The 15,208-nt window shown below is 43.2% G+C and overlaps 1 protein-coding gene across 4 annotated transcripts in view; it reads right to left on the bottom strand.

Annotated features, from left to right (window-relative positions):
- MTUS1 (microtubule associated scaffold protein 1) overlaps positions 1–15,208 on the bottom strand; it is a 118,606-nt gene that overhangs the window by 2,795 nt on the left and 100,603 nt on the right. For all 4 annotated transcript variants that reach the window (XM_081130161.1, XM_081130160.1, XM_081130162.1 and 1 more), the window contains 6 exons: positions 6,723–6,937; positions 5,677–5,782; positions 4,633–4,706; positions 4,385–4,480; positions 3,208–3,324; positions 511–608 (listed from right to left, as the gene is read on the bottom strand). In XM_081130161.1, coding sequence (XP_080986287.1) covers positions 511–608; positions 3,208–3,324; positions 4,385–4,480; positions 4,633–4,706; positions 5,677–5,782; positions 6,723–6,937 — 706 coding nt within the window. The remainder of the gene's footprint in view (positions 1–510; positions 609–3,207; positions 3,325–4,384; positions 4,481–4,632; positions 4,707–5,676; positions 5,783–6,722; positions 6,938–15,208) is intronic.

Genomic DNA, 15,208 nt, shown 5'->3' with positions numbered 1-15,208 from the left:
AAAGAAATGTACTTGAGAACAGTTGTTCTTACCGTTTTAAATTTGAGTGCAGAAAAACCACCCCTTTGGAATAAGGAAAGTCCTGCATGGAGCTACTGGGCATGGGCATTTGAATGGCTAAGAAGCCCAGGGACTGGAGCCCAAGAGAAAGCTGTACTTGGGGCCAATTTCACAGGAGGCTCAGCGACGCTCCCCCAGGCAACCAGCATGTCTCAGGACTGTCCTACGTTCGGGGCTCTTCCCTCCTGGGCCCTGGGCGGCTCCTTCTCTGAAGGTACTCTCAGCGTCAGTAAGCCAGGGCCCGGGGGGGAAGGCTGGCCTGCCCAGGTCTCAGTGTTCAGTCCAGGCCCCTGCGGTAAAAGCAGGAGGTGCTACCCTCCCATTTTCCAGATGGAAAACGGCACCTTCTCCAATCACACTTCCAGGGGGCACCTGGGTGGAGCATGGTAAAGTAACGCTCAACGTAAGAGGAAGGGAGGAGATCGGAAAACGGGACCGTTCTCTTTTTACCTTGAAATTGCAATGTGCTTGTCTATCCGAGCCTTTAATTCCTCGTTCTCCTGCTGACATCGCTCCAGTTTGTCAACCAGCGCCGTGTTGTTGTCCACCTGGGCGTCAACAAGAACGCCGGTAAGTAGATGTTAAGATCGGGTAAATAAAGCCCCTCATTTCCTAAGGCAAACTCCTAACACAAGTACACTTTGGAGAGATCTGACTGAAGATTTAAATTGTACATTGAAATATCTATACATGGACGCATTGCAAAATAGAACCTGAAGCAGCAAAACAGAGCATCTGCTTTTTTAAAAAATGTGTGTCAGTTTTCAAGAGCCACCTGAAAACTGAACACAGCTGGGTAACTGAGTTGGTCCAGGTCGCACGGTTTTAGAAGTGCCCCCGAGAGCTGGTGTCCTGACCCACCTGTGCCTCTGAGGTTCAAGGTGGTAAAACAAAAGCAGCAGCCAGACATGATCCTGTGCTTATCAAGGGCACCAGATAACCCTGTTAATAATTTGTTGCCCCATATGTCTTTCGTGCATCAAAATTTTTCAGAATATCATAGACTGTCTTGCAAAAAAAATTAAAAAATTCCCACGTCTGATGAAAACTCATAAGGCCAACAGGTTACAGTTCTGCGCTATGTTTAACATGGCCTTAAATGTGTTTTCCTAGTTCCTCTTTAGCATTTATTTACCTCTCAGTGGCTACACAAAGCAGCAATTTACAAAGCTCTGTAGAGCATCCGACGAGAGAAACGACAGTACAGAAAGCCTCCCTCCTTGGGTCTGCCCAGCTACGCTTTCAAGGAAACCAAATTGATCGGTTGAGAGATGAGAGGAAAAAATCCCAGAAGACACTGAACATGAAGAGCTGATTACATCCCAGCTCCCTTCCTAAAGGTAAGATTTTATTACTTGCTTGGGAGGCGACGTCACAGCTCTGTCACAATCAATTCTAAGTCCCTGTCACGGTACCATGTGACTACTCTACTCTGATTATGGCTCTGAGTCTGGGATCCTATTGTTCTCAATATATCTTGTTATCCAGAAAGTGCTCAGGACAAGTCAAGCAGGAGAAATAATTTTCTAAAAGATGAGACTAGAATGTAAAAAAAAGGGGGCCTTGGAATTTCCAGGAATTAGAAAGGAATTCAAGATAAAACATGGGTGGGAAATCTGCACTTCGAGACTGGGCAGTGACTGGCCTTAGAACAGTGAACGGCCAAGTCCTCACTGTAGAGAAGAGGAGACTAGCCCTGGTGACGTCCCAGAGCTACCTGGTGGCAGAGTTTGTTTCATACTGAGAAAGCCGCCTTGCTTTCCAGCTGTCCTATTGTTCACAAAGACCTGGATCTTACAAATGAACAGGAGATGGTGGGCTTACCTGTCATCGTTCCAACCCATTCTTCCACATCCAGAGTACAGTGCTGAGTAATATCATGATAGCTCTTGGGCACAGCAAGAGACAAATATTTATGGACCAACGAAAATGAAAATGTGTTGGTTTTACAGCAGAGTCTGTTCGTACAGCCCATGATACTCTGAAAAACTCTGACGCATGAAAGACAGAAGGGGCAGCACATTGCTCACAGGGCGATCTGAGTCACCACGGGCTGCCGGAGAAGTAGTTACCAGGCTTCTCAGAGCAGTATGACCCTTGGTGGGAACTGGTATATGTACTAGGTGGGGCCTATGAACAAACCATGAGTTCCTTTCTTTCCTTTCAAAAAAAATCAAAATTTCCTGGTAATTCCAAGTGCCCATGTATTCACATGGCGGCTTAGCCCTTACCTCCCTCAACTGAGATGTAGGCGTCTCCAGAAGATAAGCCACCCAAACACCGAAACCCAAACAAACAAACAAGCAAAGAGTGAGTTCATGCTCCCTATTGTCCAGGGCAGGTCTGCGTTCGAATGAGGCACTAACTCAGCAGTCACTCAGAATTGGGGGACGGGACAAGCAGTGCAAGGCAGTGGGCAGGGTCAGCAGAGGCTGGGATCACTTAGGTGGCCTTGCCAAGCGCTTGCTCACTCGATGGGACTCCTGGCTAGAGCACGGGTGCTCCAGGGCTGGGCCTAGGCTCACAGGGAACACTAGGCACAACACTCAAACATGTACTTCTGGACAGATGTGTCACAGGCCAACATCAGTTCTCTGTCCTAGAGCTACAAACTAAATTTCATCCACAGTTTTTATAATGCTTGCTATTTATCCAGCTGGATTAATTTTACTAAAGTCCAGTTCTTTTATCCCAATCTCACTCATAGGCAGCAAGCTGAAGAACTCAGACAGCAATGTTAAATTGCTCCAATGTGATTACTTCCCATACCTAACTGTTTGGGGCATATGACAACTGCCCAGAATTGGTGATACACTGAAGTACTGATGCTACATTATTTAAAAATTCTCCTTATGCAGGTGAAGATTCACAGACCACTAAAATGGGAGCCTGATTAGTTTGTGTGGGTTTTCCAAAGACCCAATGTTGCTTTACATGTTACTTGAAAAAAAAAAAAATAATGTTGAAGGCATCAATGACCAAGCCTTGAGCAAACACAGAAAAGAAAATGAAACCTCTTTTGCCTTTTGTATACTTTCAAATAGCTTCAGGAGCAGTTAAAACAACTCCACGGTTCTAGTTCACAGCCCAGTTCCTACTTCTCAGGCTCCGCGCTCTCTGGTGAGGCCCCGAAAGGCACGTACGTACCAGTTTCTCCATTTTCATCAGCTTCACGTCCTGCTGGTGCAGCTTTTCGTTCTTGATCTCCAGCACGGCTTTCAGGCTCTCCAGCTCTTGCTCCAGGTACATGATCTGAGGGTTTTTCTGGGAAAGACATGGCAGAATGTAGCTCTGGCTGATCGTTAAAATACGATCGCACAGTTCAAATTCTTAAACATATTGGCAGCACCAAATATTTGATTGGGAGTAGGAGAGAACTGTTGCTTAACGACACAGCACAGAGCTCTGACGAGAAATTGGGCAAGTCCAGGACCACTGCCGGTGTCTAGGGGGAGAAAAGGTAACAACAGTTCTCTCACCAAAGTCAGTAACTGGCCAGGAATGAAAAGGCGGTGCATATACAGGGCTCCTTGGAAAACACCAGAAATGACAATAAGGTCCTGCGTCTCCTGGGTTTTCATTATGATGGGACCGTGTTGGCCTGGCGATCCTTCCAGGACAGCTGTAACGCCCCATCATTTTATTTTGTGACACCCCAACACCTGCATGGCATACAGCGCACACACTAACTAGAAGTCTATTGAAAATAAACACTACGTAAGGGGAGAGACCTTCTTAGAGCACAACTCCAGGGTGGATTCCCCGACTCCTTGCTTTACTTACGGAAATTCAAGTGACCCGCCCAAAATGTATGACACAAATGGGCGGCACGAACTATTGATCAGATGTTTAATGAGGGAATTTCTTAGACAAGAATCACTGGTGAAGGAGGGGGTGAGTGCTAATAAGTACAAGGTTCTTTTGAGGTGATAAAAATGTTCTGGAACTAGATACTGGTGACCAACGCACAACTTTGTGAATATACTAAAAAAACATTGAACTCTACATTTCAAAAGGCAAAATATAAAATAAAAATGAAGACTTCAAATAAAATCCTGATCCTAATGGGAAGCTCCTTGTCTTCTTGTAGGTATCAGCTTAGACCACCTGCAATATACATTGGGCTTCACCTGCATGTCGGTTTTTAGGACTTACAAAGACACCACAAACATAGAAGCCGTTCGACAGAGTTTGAAGAGCGCACTGCAAGGTATGAAAAGGACTCCAAACCCCTGCCCTTTCTCTAGCTGCTGGACACAAATCGACTTTCAAAGGTGACTAAGGAGATAAACTCGGTAGTGATGGACGATCGCGCACAACTTACTAAATTCGCCTTCTCTCTTGAGAGTCTTTTTTGTTCTTCTGATTTCAGCTTTTCGTTTAAAGCCTCATTTTCACTCTTCAGATCATTGATTTGTTTCTAAAACACAAATAATGAAAAGTGGGACATAAGTCAACATGCAGACGCCAGAAACGTGGCAAAATGTGCACAGCAGCTTACCCGAACCACACAAACCTCAACCCTCAAGAACGATGATTTGTTTTTGTTTTTTGGTATTGAGATTTACCCACCTCTAGGGATTCCTGCTTCTCGGAAAGCAAATCCTCAAGTGATTTCTTTTCTAATTCATGGCTTTGCTTGATTTCTGCAAAGAAGTGATATTTTTAACATCCTGTGAGATCACGGAATTCTGTACTTGTTCAAGTACACAGATATAAGAGTTGATGATGAAGCAGTATGACTGTTACACTGAGGCCCACCGAGGCCAGGAGCACACAGGGAACACAGAGCCGGCTTCTCAGGGGAGGCCTCGAACCCTGGTCCGCAGCTCCTGTGTTTTCCACTTGCATTTTGTGAACAAAACAGAAATCTAAACTTAAACCCATTTCTGGCAGAAAGGAAGAAAAACAACATTTACTGAACGTCTACCCAGGGCGAGTCACTTTTACATGTTATCGTCTCGGACTTCATACAACGGCTCTGCTTTCTGACGAGAGGGGCTTTGCCAAAGGTCGCACAGCCCGTTCCTACCACCCGGCCACACTCTGGTCTGTGGGATACAATGAATTCAGTGTGACGGTTTCAGCTGCACGGCCAGCCATGCCCTCTGAAAGAAACAGCTTCTTCTTTTCCTTTGACTTCAACCCCTCCAACCGTGATGACATAGTAAAAACGATCCTTTCTTTATTCAACAAGCGCCGTCTTGCCTCTCACAGCAGCGCTGGCGTGTCGGTGTGTCGGTGAGCTGGAGTGCTTGGCACGGACCCCGGACCGCGGCCAGGGTGCAGACTAACACCTCCACGGCCCAGCACCCAAGGTGCTCAGCTACAGCTTTCCTAAAAGGCCTTTAAGCTCTTTAAAAGTCCGCCTACTTCCTAAAATGCTGTCGTTTATAACAAACTGTTATTTGCGCCCTTAAGGGAAAGGGCATCTGCTAACACTGAGCAAGGCGGAAAGAAACCAAAACACCCAAACGGGATGCCACCAAAACACCCCAAACGGGATGCCACAGGGCATGCTCTGGAGGAGCAAGTTACGAGTCATTTCCGCTTGGAAACATACTCACGCTGCTCCGTTAGATCTAATCCTACTTAAACCGAAAAAAGCCTTCTTGCCTGAAAGGGAGGTTTCATAGGCCTTCTTCAGTAATTCTACCTCGTCTGAGTGGCTGGCTTCAATTTCCAACTTCGAGGTTTCATGGGCAGCATTTAAGTTGTCAAACTGTAAGAAAAACACAACAAAACAGTTGACCAGTAAAATCAAAAGTCCCAAGCTGAACAGCAAGCAGCAACTTTAGGGAAGCTGACAAATAAGCTTGCACTCGCGTCGTAAGGCTACGTAACGCATGTCAAGACCAACACCACTTGAATCGCCACCCCCGCTCAGGACCGAACGCACAGCTCTCCAGGGCTCACTGAAGGACACGGCGAGTCCATCACAAGGAATGGGGATGCTGTGAGCCGGCGACAGGACCACGGCGGCTCCCCCCGTCACGCTGGCCTCTCTGTCCTCAGTCCCTAGCCTGTGGCATATAGTGGGCGCTCTAGATATTTGCTAAATGGAAAACTGGTTTTAAAGGGTACAAGGAAATGAAAGCACAGCTATACTATTAAGTGAAAAACAGGGTTCTTAAACAAGTGCCATTTAAAAAAAAGAAGAAATTTGCCACGGCCAGTGTGGCTCCTTGGTTGAGAACCATCCCACACGCCAGAAGGCCGCTGGTTCAATTCCTGGTCAGGGCACATGCCTGGGTTGTGGGGAGGCTGCCAATCAATGTTTCATTTTCATGTCAGTGTTTCTCTCTCCCTCTCTCTCTCCTTCTCCCTTCCTCTCTGTCTAGAAATCAATTTTTAAAATCTTTAAAAAGAAATTCAAACCAAAGGGTTAGCAGCACATCAGAATGCTCACAAAGGGATTATTCCTAGGAAATTAATTGCTGTTTTTAATTTGATCATTTCCTTCCCTTTCACTCAACACATGTACATTGTTTTAATCCTAAGGAGAAAAAAAATTAAGAAACCCTTTTCACTTTTTTAAATTTAAAAAAATGTTCTTCAAGCGATGTTCAACAAAAAGAAGTTCATGAAAGGAAGTGGATCCCCCAACAACAATTAATACATTTAAATAACCAAGAACATGCTCAGGTCCCAAAAGCACAGACCTGCTCTTGCAGCTGAGTTTTATACTTTTCTGCTTCTTCGATATAAATGTTCTGAAGCTTTTCACACTCCTCCGTGTAGAACTCTTTCAGCCGGTTCTCCAGCTCCGTTAGGTCAGTCTGGTGCTGCTGGTTCAGCTTCTGGACAAATCCTTCATAAGCCACTTGCAACTCATTCCTGGCTTTTTCTAATTTCTCGCAGGTGGTGGAAGCAGTGACTGAAGAGAGATGAAGAAAAAAAAAAAAGACATTTGACTCGTTCAATGTCCTAAATTCAGAACATTCGCACACAGCTGTGATGTCTCAGTTCTCTGGTGACCAGAGTTTCAAGCCTAATAATACAGAATTGAACGGTGAAAAAGAGCAGGAAGAAGTGGGTCTCTGGCAGCAAAACAAACAAACAAAAAACACACAACCAACCAACTGCCTATCTCGCAAGCAGGAAGAGAAGCTCTTGAGAAGAGCGGGGCTCCCAGTGAAGACGCCCTCTCATGTGGCGACCGAGCAGTGTCAGTCGTGAGGACAGGAGGCTCTGCTTGGCGACTGTCTCCAAGGCCGGCCAGCTGGCGGGGAGAGGCTAAGACACAGACGGAGCAGGGTTTCGCTTGTACTTAATTTGAGCTTCATTTCAACTTGTTTAAAAAATACAGCAATAAAAAAATATATATATTGAAAAATCACCAGAGTATAAAAGCTAGGAAAAACACATTATAAAAGCTACACAACATAATATGACATAATAAAATATTGAAAGGTTAACATTTTTAAAAGGCAAAGTAATTTGATAAACATAATTTAAAATCAGAGCATCCTACTCGCCACTACCAAAACCAGAATTACCAACAGTGCACTGCAGAGCTCACACACAAATCTGTGCTCCCACACACTCTAAGAGGCCCTGGAAGACTCTGTCATTTCTCAGGAAGTTTGACTTTGGACTTTTCCCACTTCCTTTCACTGATGTTAAACACAGGTAAGCAGTGTAATATAAAATGAGAACTGGTGAGTCTGGTAAATAAAGCCTTACCTCTCTTCAGGTAAGGAATATATGATCTAGGAGTTATAGAAGGAAAAAGATGTTTTTAGGGTAGAGGAAAGGATAGTTTAGATCAATGACTCTTCTGCCTAAGTAATGTGGAGTTGGCTGGCTCCTGGGATGAATTTCTGGCAATGATGTAGATTGTTTTCTTGGGTAGATGCCACGTGGCAGTAGAAAGACCAGTCACTTGTCCTATTTCAGCATTGTTTCAGAGGTAAAATGGGCCATATTGAAATGATGACAAGAATAGTGTCTGCTAAAGAGAACCCTTAGAATTCAAACAAAGCCACAAATATTGATTGAAGGGGTAAGGGACTAACAGTAAAAACAAAAAACTACTACTGCCTCATGACTGGCACAGAACGGGGCTCCCTACACGTCATCTCGTCTAGCCCTCGCGGAAGTGCAGTGAGAACCTTGTTTCTGAATATAAATGTACATAAGGAAACCAACTGAGGGATAAATAATTTGCTCATGGGCACGTAGCCAGTGTGTGGCTGAAGACTGGACACAGTATGAAGTTTGGATCCTGACTGTGTCTGTGCCCCTCCCACCCCATCCAGCTGCCTCCTGCGCCAGGAGGCTCCTTGTCTGAGAAGACGACATTCACGTGTGGGAAGCAACAATTCAGGGCAGCACCGAAGGGCCCGGGGAATGGCACTCAAGCTAGTTTGCATCCAGCTGGGGTGGGCTGGAAGGTTTCGGTCAGCAGCTTTAAAAAAAACTTCTAATTTTTTGAAAAATATACATAAAATTTAGTATTTTGATCGTTTTTAAGTGTACAGTTCTGTGATATTAGTACATTCACAGTGTTGTGCGACCATCGCCGCCATCCACCTACAGAACTTCCCCCAAACTGACACTCCCCACCAATTAAACGATTACTCCCCGTTGCCCCTTCTCAGCTGACAGCCACCAGCCTACGTCTCTATGACCATGACGACTCCAGGTACGTCATATAAGAGGAGCAATATAATATCTGTCCTTTTGTGACTGGCTTATTTCACTTACCAGAATGTCTTCAACCTCCCTCTATGTCCTAGCATGTGTCTGAACTTCCTGCCCTCTCTAAGCTGGATGGAATTCTATTGTAGGGATATCTGCTCATCCAGCCATCCCTCAGTGGCCACGGGGGCTGCTTCCACCTTCTGGCTTTTGTGAGTAATGCTGCTCTGAGTACGGGGAAGCTTATAGCTGGAGGCCAGATTATTACACAAAATATCCCTGACAGCCCAGTCCTTAGGGAAGAAATTTTGCAAGTTATTTTTTTTCTTTAAAACAATTTCGTAAAAGATACTGGCTACGTCAGTTACTATAGGATATCTCCACATTCACTTGTCCCTTTATTGCACTAATTATTTATCGAAGGAGAGAAAAATGATCTAAGAAGGCCCGTGTTAGTCAAATGAGTAAACACAACCTTAACTTCCACTAACTTTACGAAGTGCACAAGTAGAAGGGTGGGGCCACAATAAAGGTATCAAATAGCTTTCTGGTCAGAAAAATGCTGGTTCACACAGCCTTTTCCCTTAATTCCCTTAGAATTCCGGATTGGGGGGGGAGGGGAGGAATAGCATGATCCTAGCCCATCCAAATGCTCATATCAGAACTGGAAAACAAGAGCCACTGCGAGGGGGTGAAGGCAGGACAGACAGGCAGACGGAAGCGGAGAGGAGGGGAGAGGCTGGGCCATATGGGGAGCGGGAACGGCACTGCTCTGGGTACACAGTCCATCCCAGTCCACCGCGCAGGCCCGGCCCCAGACGGTGACATCAGACGGTGACATCAGCCCGCAGCTGTGCGCGGACCTTTGCCCCGTGTGCTGCGTGGGGAACAGCTGGGCTGGACGGTCACTCACACAAAGGGCTTCACTTCCAATTAACTGGCCTGGGCCCCTGAGGAAACATTTATTTGGTATAAAGACTCATGAAATACTTTTGTAGAGGACACATGCACATAAAGATTTATCAAGGGTCCTAGGAGTGTCCCTGCCGCCCCAGGTTTTAGTTATGGGCTTTTCTGTGCACTTACTACGGGTAAGGAGAGATTTCTCATGTCATCTCCACTTGCTGACGCCCATTCACAGGCTTGTCTTCCTGGCTGACTCTCCAGAGTCCCACTCTCTTTCAGTCGATTAATCAGACACCCAACAAAGCCAAAATCAAACACAAAATCTTTCAGAATCTAGACTAATAAGCAAGGAGTCTTCCCACACTGTTAGGTGATACTTATCCAGAAGTTATTGGATAATTACAAATCCACACAGTACAAAGTAGTCCTTTGTTCTTGTTTTTAAAAATCATTCCATTAGGCAATTTTTAAAAGTATGTCCGATTAAGGGCATCCAAAGACCACTGCCTGTAGAACTGATAGATTATAACCTTTGTACACAGATTGGAAAAGCCATCTCTAGCAATCTGCCTTAAAATGAGAAATACAGTTTTCAGTAAGAAAGAAAGACACCCACTCATTTACAAGATTATCCCTAGACCATAAGGCCACATTACAGATTAGAAGTCAGCGTTTCACTCTGGGGTACACCAGGCCTGAGAATCCTAGGCCAACGACAAAAACAGGAAAAACCTAGGGACACTCCCTGACAGTTTAAAACATCGATAACTGAGCAAGGAACAGATATTTCTGAAGAAGTGGTGAAATGCTGGATATTTTCCTTCTCAAATAACTGGATGACATCTAGAAAGGGCCCAATGTCAGAGTCAAATATAACCTCTGAAAAATAGAATTGGATTTATCCCAGGTCCTTAGGCAGTTATCCCCAAGAAGAGGAAATGGAGCCCTTACGTAATGAGTCCTGGCAGCTTTCCTAAGAGGGGGAGGTCAGATTTCTATTATTTCCCTCACATAGAGACTTAATTTCCCTTTGGTGACTGACAAATGTCCTGTTTGCAGAGAAAACCATTAGCCAACCATGGTCCTAAATTGTCAGTATTCTTTTGAAATGATACAGAAATTTCTTAATTTTTTACGTCTGAGACGCATGCTTCATCATGAGACAACCACAAATATATTTTAATTCTCAAGGACATAAATACATGTCTTAATAGAAAAGAGCTAGAATTCTTAGGTTCAAATCTCAGCCACACCATTTACCTGCTATGTGATCTGAGCAAATTACTTAAGCTTTCTAAGCCTGCATTTCCTCATTTTTTAAATGGACATAATATTTTATAGTGCCTTCCCTGCAGGATTAGATAAAACAATTCATGTGATGCACCCGGCCCAGTGCCCACTGTTACTGTTACTATTACTAGCCTTGCAAAAGCCTACCGATTCAGATGTGTCTCAAGAGCCCTGAAAGACATGCTTGGGGATCCATGACAGGTGACAGTTCAAAAGCAGCAATACTTGTCTAGTACTCAAAGAAAACACCCCCCCACACACACACCCCAAATCTTCCCTGTCTACTACTATTGTTCTTGACATTCTGTGCAATAGAATTTTCCCAACCTTCAGGCGATTTCATCTAAATTGGACATAAAATATAAAAAAGAAAATAAAAATTTAAACAGAGTCACATGGAAGGTCACATGGAAGAGCCTGCAAATGTCTGTGATGCCATGTAAGAGACTGTGAAAGAAAGAAAAGACAAAGAGGAAAATGAGATGACTCGTTCCCCATCTGTACACACACTTTCTCTAGATGCTTCCAGCAGGGCTGCTGTGGGTGCCAACCCTTCCTCGAGCAGAGAGACCACCTGGGGAGTCAGATACCTGCTTTTAGTCTGGGCACCTTTGCTACTTTCTTTAATGGTATACACTTCTTAGGATAAACATAGCTGGTTTATTTTTTTAAACTTTTAATTGTGGAATAATTTTAGATTTATAGAAAAAGGTACAGAGAGAGTAGAGAGTTCCTGTATACTCTACATCCAGCTCCCCCAAGTATTAACAGCTTACATAACATTTATCTTACTTTCCTGTACCCCTGTCCTAGAATTATGAATGAGGACTCTACCTACTAGCACAGGAGTGTGACTAACTCATAATATTATTCTATGAAGGGAAATCCGGTCATGACACACTTCTAGGGCAAGTGACTACGTTGCTTGCTCTCTTAAATGGAACTTTAGTCTGTTTAAAATTGGAGATAATAATATAACTCAACCAAGTTAGCAAGGAGCCATGTTTAAAAAGTAAACTGCTACTTTGTGGAGAAGCAGGAGCCCACAGAACAACAACAAAAGTGTAGGGACCTGGACTATCCGACGACAGTCATTCCCAACTTGCTGCATGTCGGTTTCCTGCATATTTAGTCCAGGGCAGGAATAACGCCGCTGCTCTGCTCAGCTCGCCTTACATGGTGAGGATGACATGAAATCGACAGGATTGTATTTTGTGGAGTGAGTCTTCACAGACTGTCTCTGGAATGAACGTCTACTCATAAGGGCCCCAGGTTCGCTTCCCAAAAGGTACTACTTATTCACGTGACCAAGACATTCGCAGACCTGTGGCAGAGAAAGATCTTTTACTAAATTTCAAAATCGGTTACAAATGGCTTTCTGGTTGCCCTTGGGAATCATACGAATTGACATGAAGTGATTTCAAAGCCTTCCACTAATCATAACTTGTCAGAAATTTACTTATACAAAGTGCCTGCACTATCAAATCAATTCTCCCATAAATAATGCTGCCTAACCTTTAACCTTTAAACTTAAACTCGGTCCATACTTTACAAAGTGCTCTCACATTTATTATGACAAGTAATAGAATAACTGACATAGCTAAGAGGAAAAATAAACTGTAATAGGATAATAGCTGGGGGCTTCAGTACCCCACTCTTAACAATGGCTAGGCCATCCAGACAGAGAATCAATGAGCAAGCAGCAGACCGAACAGCACTAAAGACCAAATGGACCTAACAGACAAAGACAGAACACTCTATCCAACAACAGCAGAATACACATTCTTGAGTGCACACGGGACATTTTCTAGGCTGGATCATATGTTAGGGGAAAAAACTATTCACAGAAAATTCAAGAAGATTGAAATCATACCAAGTATCTTCTCTGACCACAATGGCATGAAGCCAGACATTAATAACAAAAGGAAAACTGGAAAACTCACAAACACATGGAAATTAACACTCTCCTGTACAACCACTGGATCAAAAGAGAAATTAAAGGAGAAATAAGAAACTTTCTTGAGACAAAGGAAAATGAAAATACAACAGACCAGAATGCATGGAATGCAGCAAAAGCATTTCTGAAAGGGAAGTTCATAGCAATAAAAACCCCAAATTAAAACCCTAATTCTATCCCTTAAGGAACTAGAAAAAGAAGAACTGAGCCCAAAGTTAGCAGAAGCAAGGATCTATGTTGATTAATAAAATGGGTATTATATAAAACCTTATTTCACTAGAGAGGCAACTGGGGTGAGCTCAATCAGCTCAGCCCTTCTCAGTGCAGGTTCTGTACCACAGATTGTGGAACCTCATCTGAGCAGCTCTTTTCTCAATGTAAGATAAAAGTGAATTCCTCCATACAATGGGTGCCTCAGGATATTAGGGCCTAATTCTCTCATGACAGCTAGATAAGGCAGGTAAAAGTGATCTTTTCTTCCCCCGCACTGATTAGTCCTGGCAAGTTCTTCCTCCAGCATGAGATGATGATCTGGCTCCGTCAGCCCATCTGAGAACACAGGTGCTGGCTGGGCATCCGCCGAGCCTCGGCTTCTCTTCCAATAAACAGCTCTGCTGTTTTGCAGCTTACTCACCAGCCAAAAACATGCTGCAGAACAGATGCTCTCATAACCACAGCAGCAAACATTCTGTGGACTAATGAAAACCTTTAGGATGAAAGTGTACTGGGGACGAAAGCCTGGCTCAATAACTGACATAATGTCCAAGGTTCAGACCTGAGAAAAATGAGCCAAGACTTCAAGGAAGTTGCCTTTCAATCAAAAGAATAAATCTAATGTTAATAAAAAGGTGATTCCGAGCCAAGTACTGTTCTGCCTCTCTTCCCCCATGATCCAATTTTAGGGTGCAAGGTTCCAAAGGGCAGGTAAACGTTGTTGACATGCATAACATTTGAAAGCCTGTGCACAAGAATGGACTCAGTTTAGCTCAGCTATTTGGTAATATTTACGCTCTTACTGTGCTCACTTGACTCTTACATACTTTTTAACATTAAAGAAACGACATTCTGGACAGCTGGCGTGGTGTCAAGTGTAGCCCAGGGAGCACCTGCATCAGGATCACCTGCATGATCGCTAAAAGCAGATTCCTGGACTCCATTCCCAGCGGCCTGAGTCAGAACTAGGAATCTGCACTTTAACCAGGTCTTTATTACACAGTGAAGTTTGAGAACCACTGTTCTGGATAGACATGAAATTAGGAAAAAAACAAACATGTCAAAACTGGACAAAGACAAGATAGGACAAAGAAAAAAGATTCAATGGACTTTCAAAACAGACACCCTTGGTAATATTATGCATCTGTACAGGTGAAAGAATGTGGCCTTTTACTTACAAATACAGCCAGCCCACATCTAAATTTAAGACAGACATAGAAAGAATGAGTTAAGTTTGAGTGGCAACAGCTCCATCTTCAATCATCTCAGGGAGAAAAAGAATTTTTTTTTTTTCATATATAGTTGGTTTTCATTATATTGATAGATATTTCATTAAAGCCCACTTCAAAAATCACCTCTGGAGTTCTACGACTCAAAGTACTTAACTACAAAGAGTTTTAAAACTACTTTAAGGACATTGCCTGTTAAACCACAACTGAACAGTGAAAGACCGAGCACATTCCCGGAGGTGTGAGAGAGCCTCACGTTTGCAGATACCCGCTAAGTGTCGATTAGACAATATGTACACTGCTTTTGGCAAAGCCAAGTTACTTTTCCCTGGTAGGTAATAACAAGGCATATTTTAATCTAACAAGACTTCATGAATTCTTGACTCAAATAAAAAGTTCCCAAAAGTCATTATCAGTGCAAACTAATGTTGATATAAAGTGATTTTCCAACTTTCAAATACTTTCACCATGCTTTCCCTGTTGGGATTAATAGGAGTTTGGTAGTGTAGTCATTCTGGGATCTTATCCAGGTGCTTTGCTTCTCTAATTTATTGATTTTAGGAAAGTTACTTAAATTTTAAGCCTCAATTTCTTTTCTTTTTCTTTTTTAATAAAATGCAAACCAGCAGACTTAAAGAGCTGGACAATTGATATGAGGAAAGAATAGGCACTCTATAAATGTTAATGACTTACCCATCTCATAATTTTTACACAGAGAGGGCAAAATCAACTAGTATCTTATATCATTATTAAGGTAATTTCAATGAATTTTTAGTGAATTAAGGGTTGAAATTTTATTTGTATAATGAAATAGAAACAATGAGGACAAATGTATAAAAATGTGTAAGTTAGCTGTTAATTCTGATGGCTGAAAATAATTTTGAAATACAAAAGCCCTTTTATTCATTAA

This window comes from Miniopterus schreibersii, assembly GCF_964146895.1.
Source record: "Miniopterus schreibersii genome assembly, chromosome: 2".
Taxonomy (NCBI): domain Eukaryota; kingdom Metazoa; phylum Chordata; class Mammalia; order Chiroptera; family Miniopteridae; genus Miniopterus; species Miniopterus schreibersii.
This window is presented reverse-complemented; position numbering and strand designations above follow the sequence as displayed.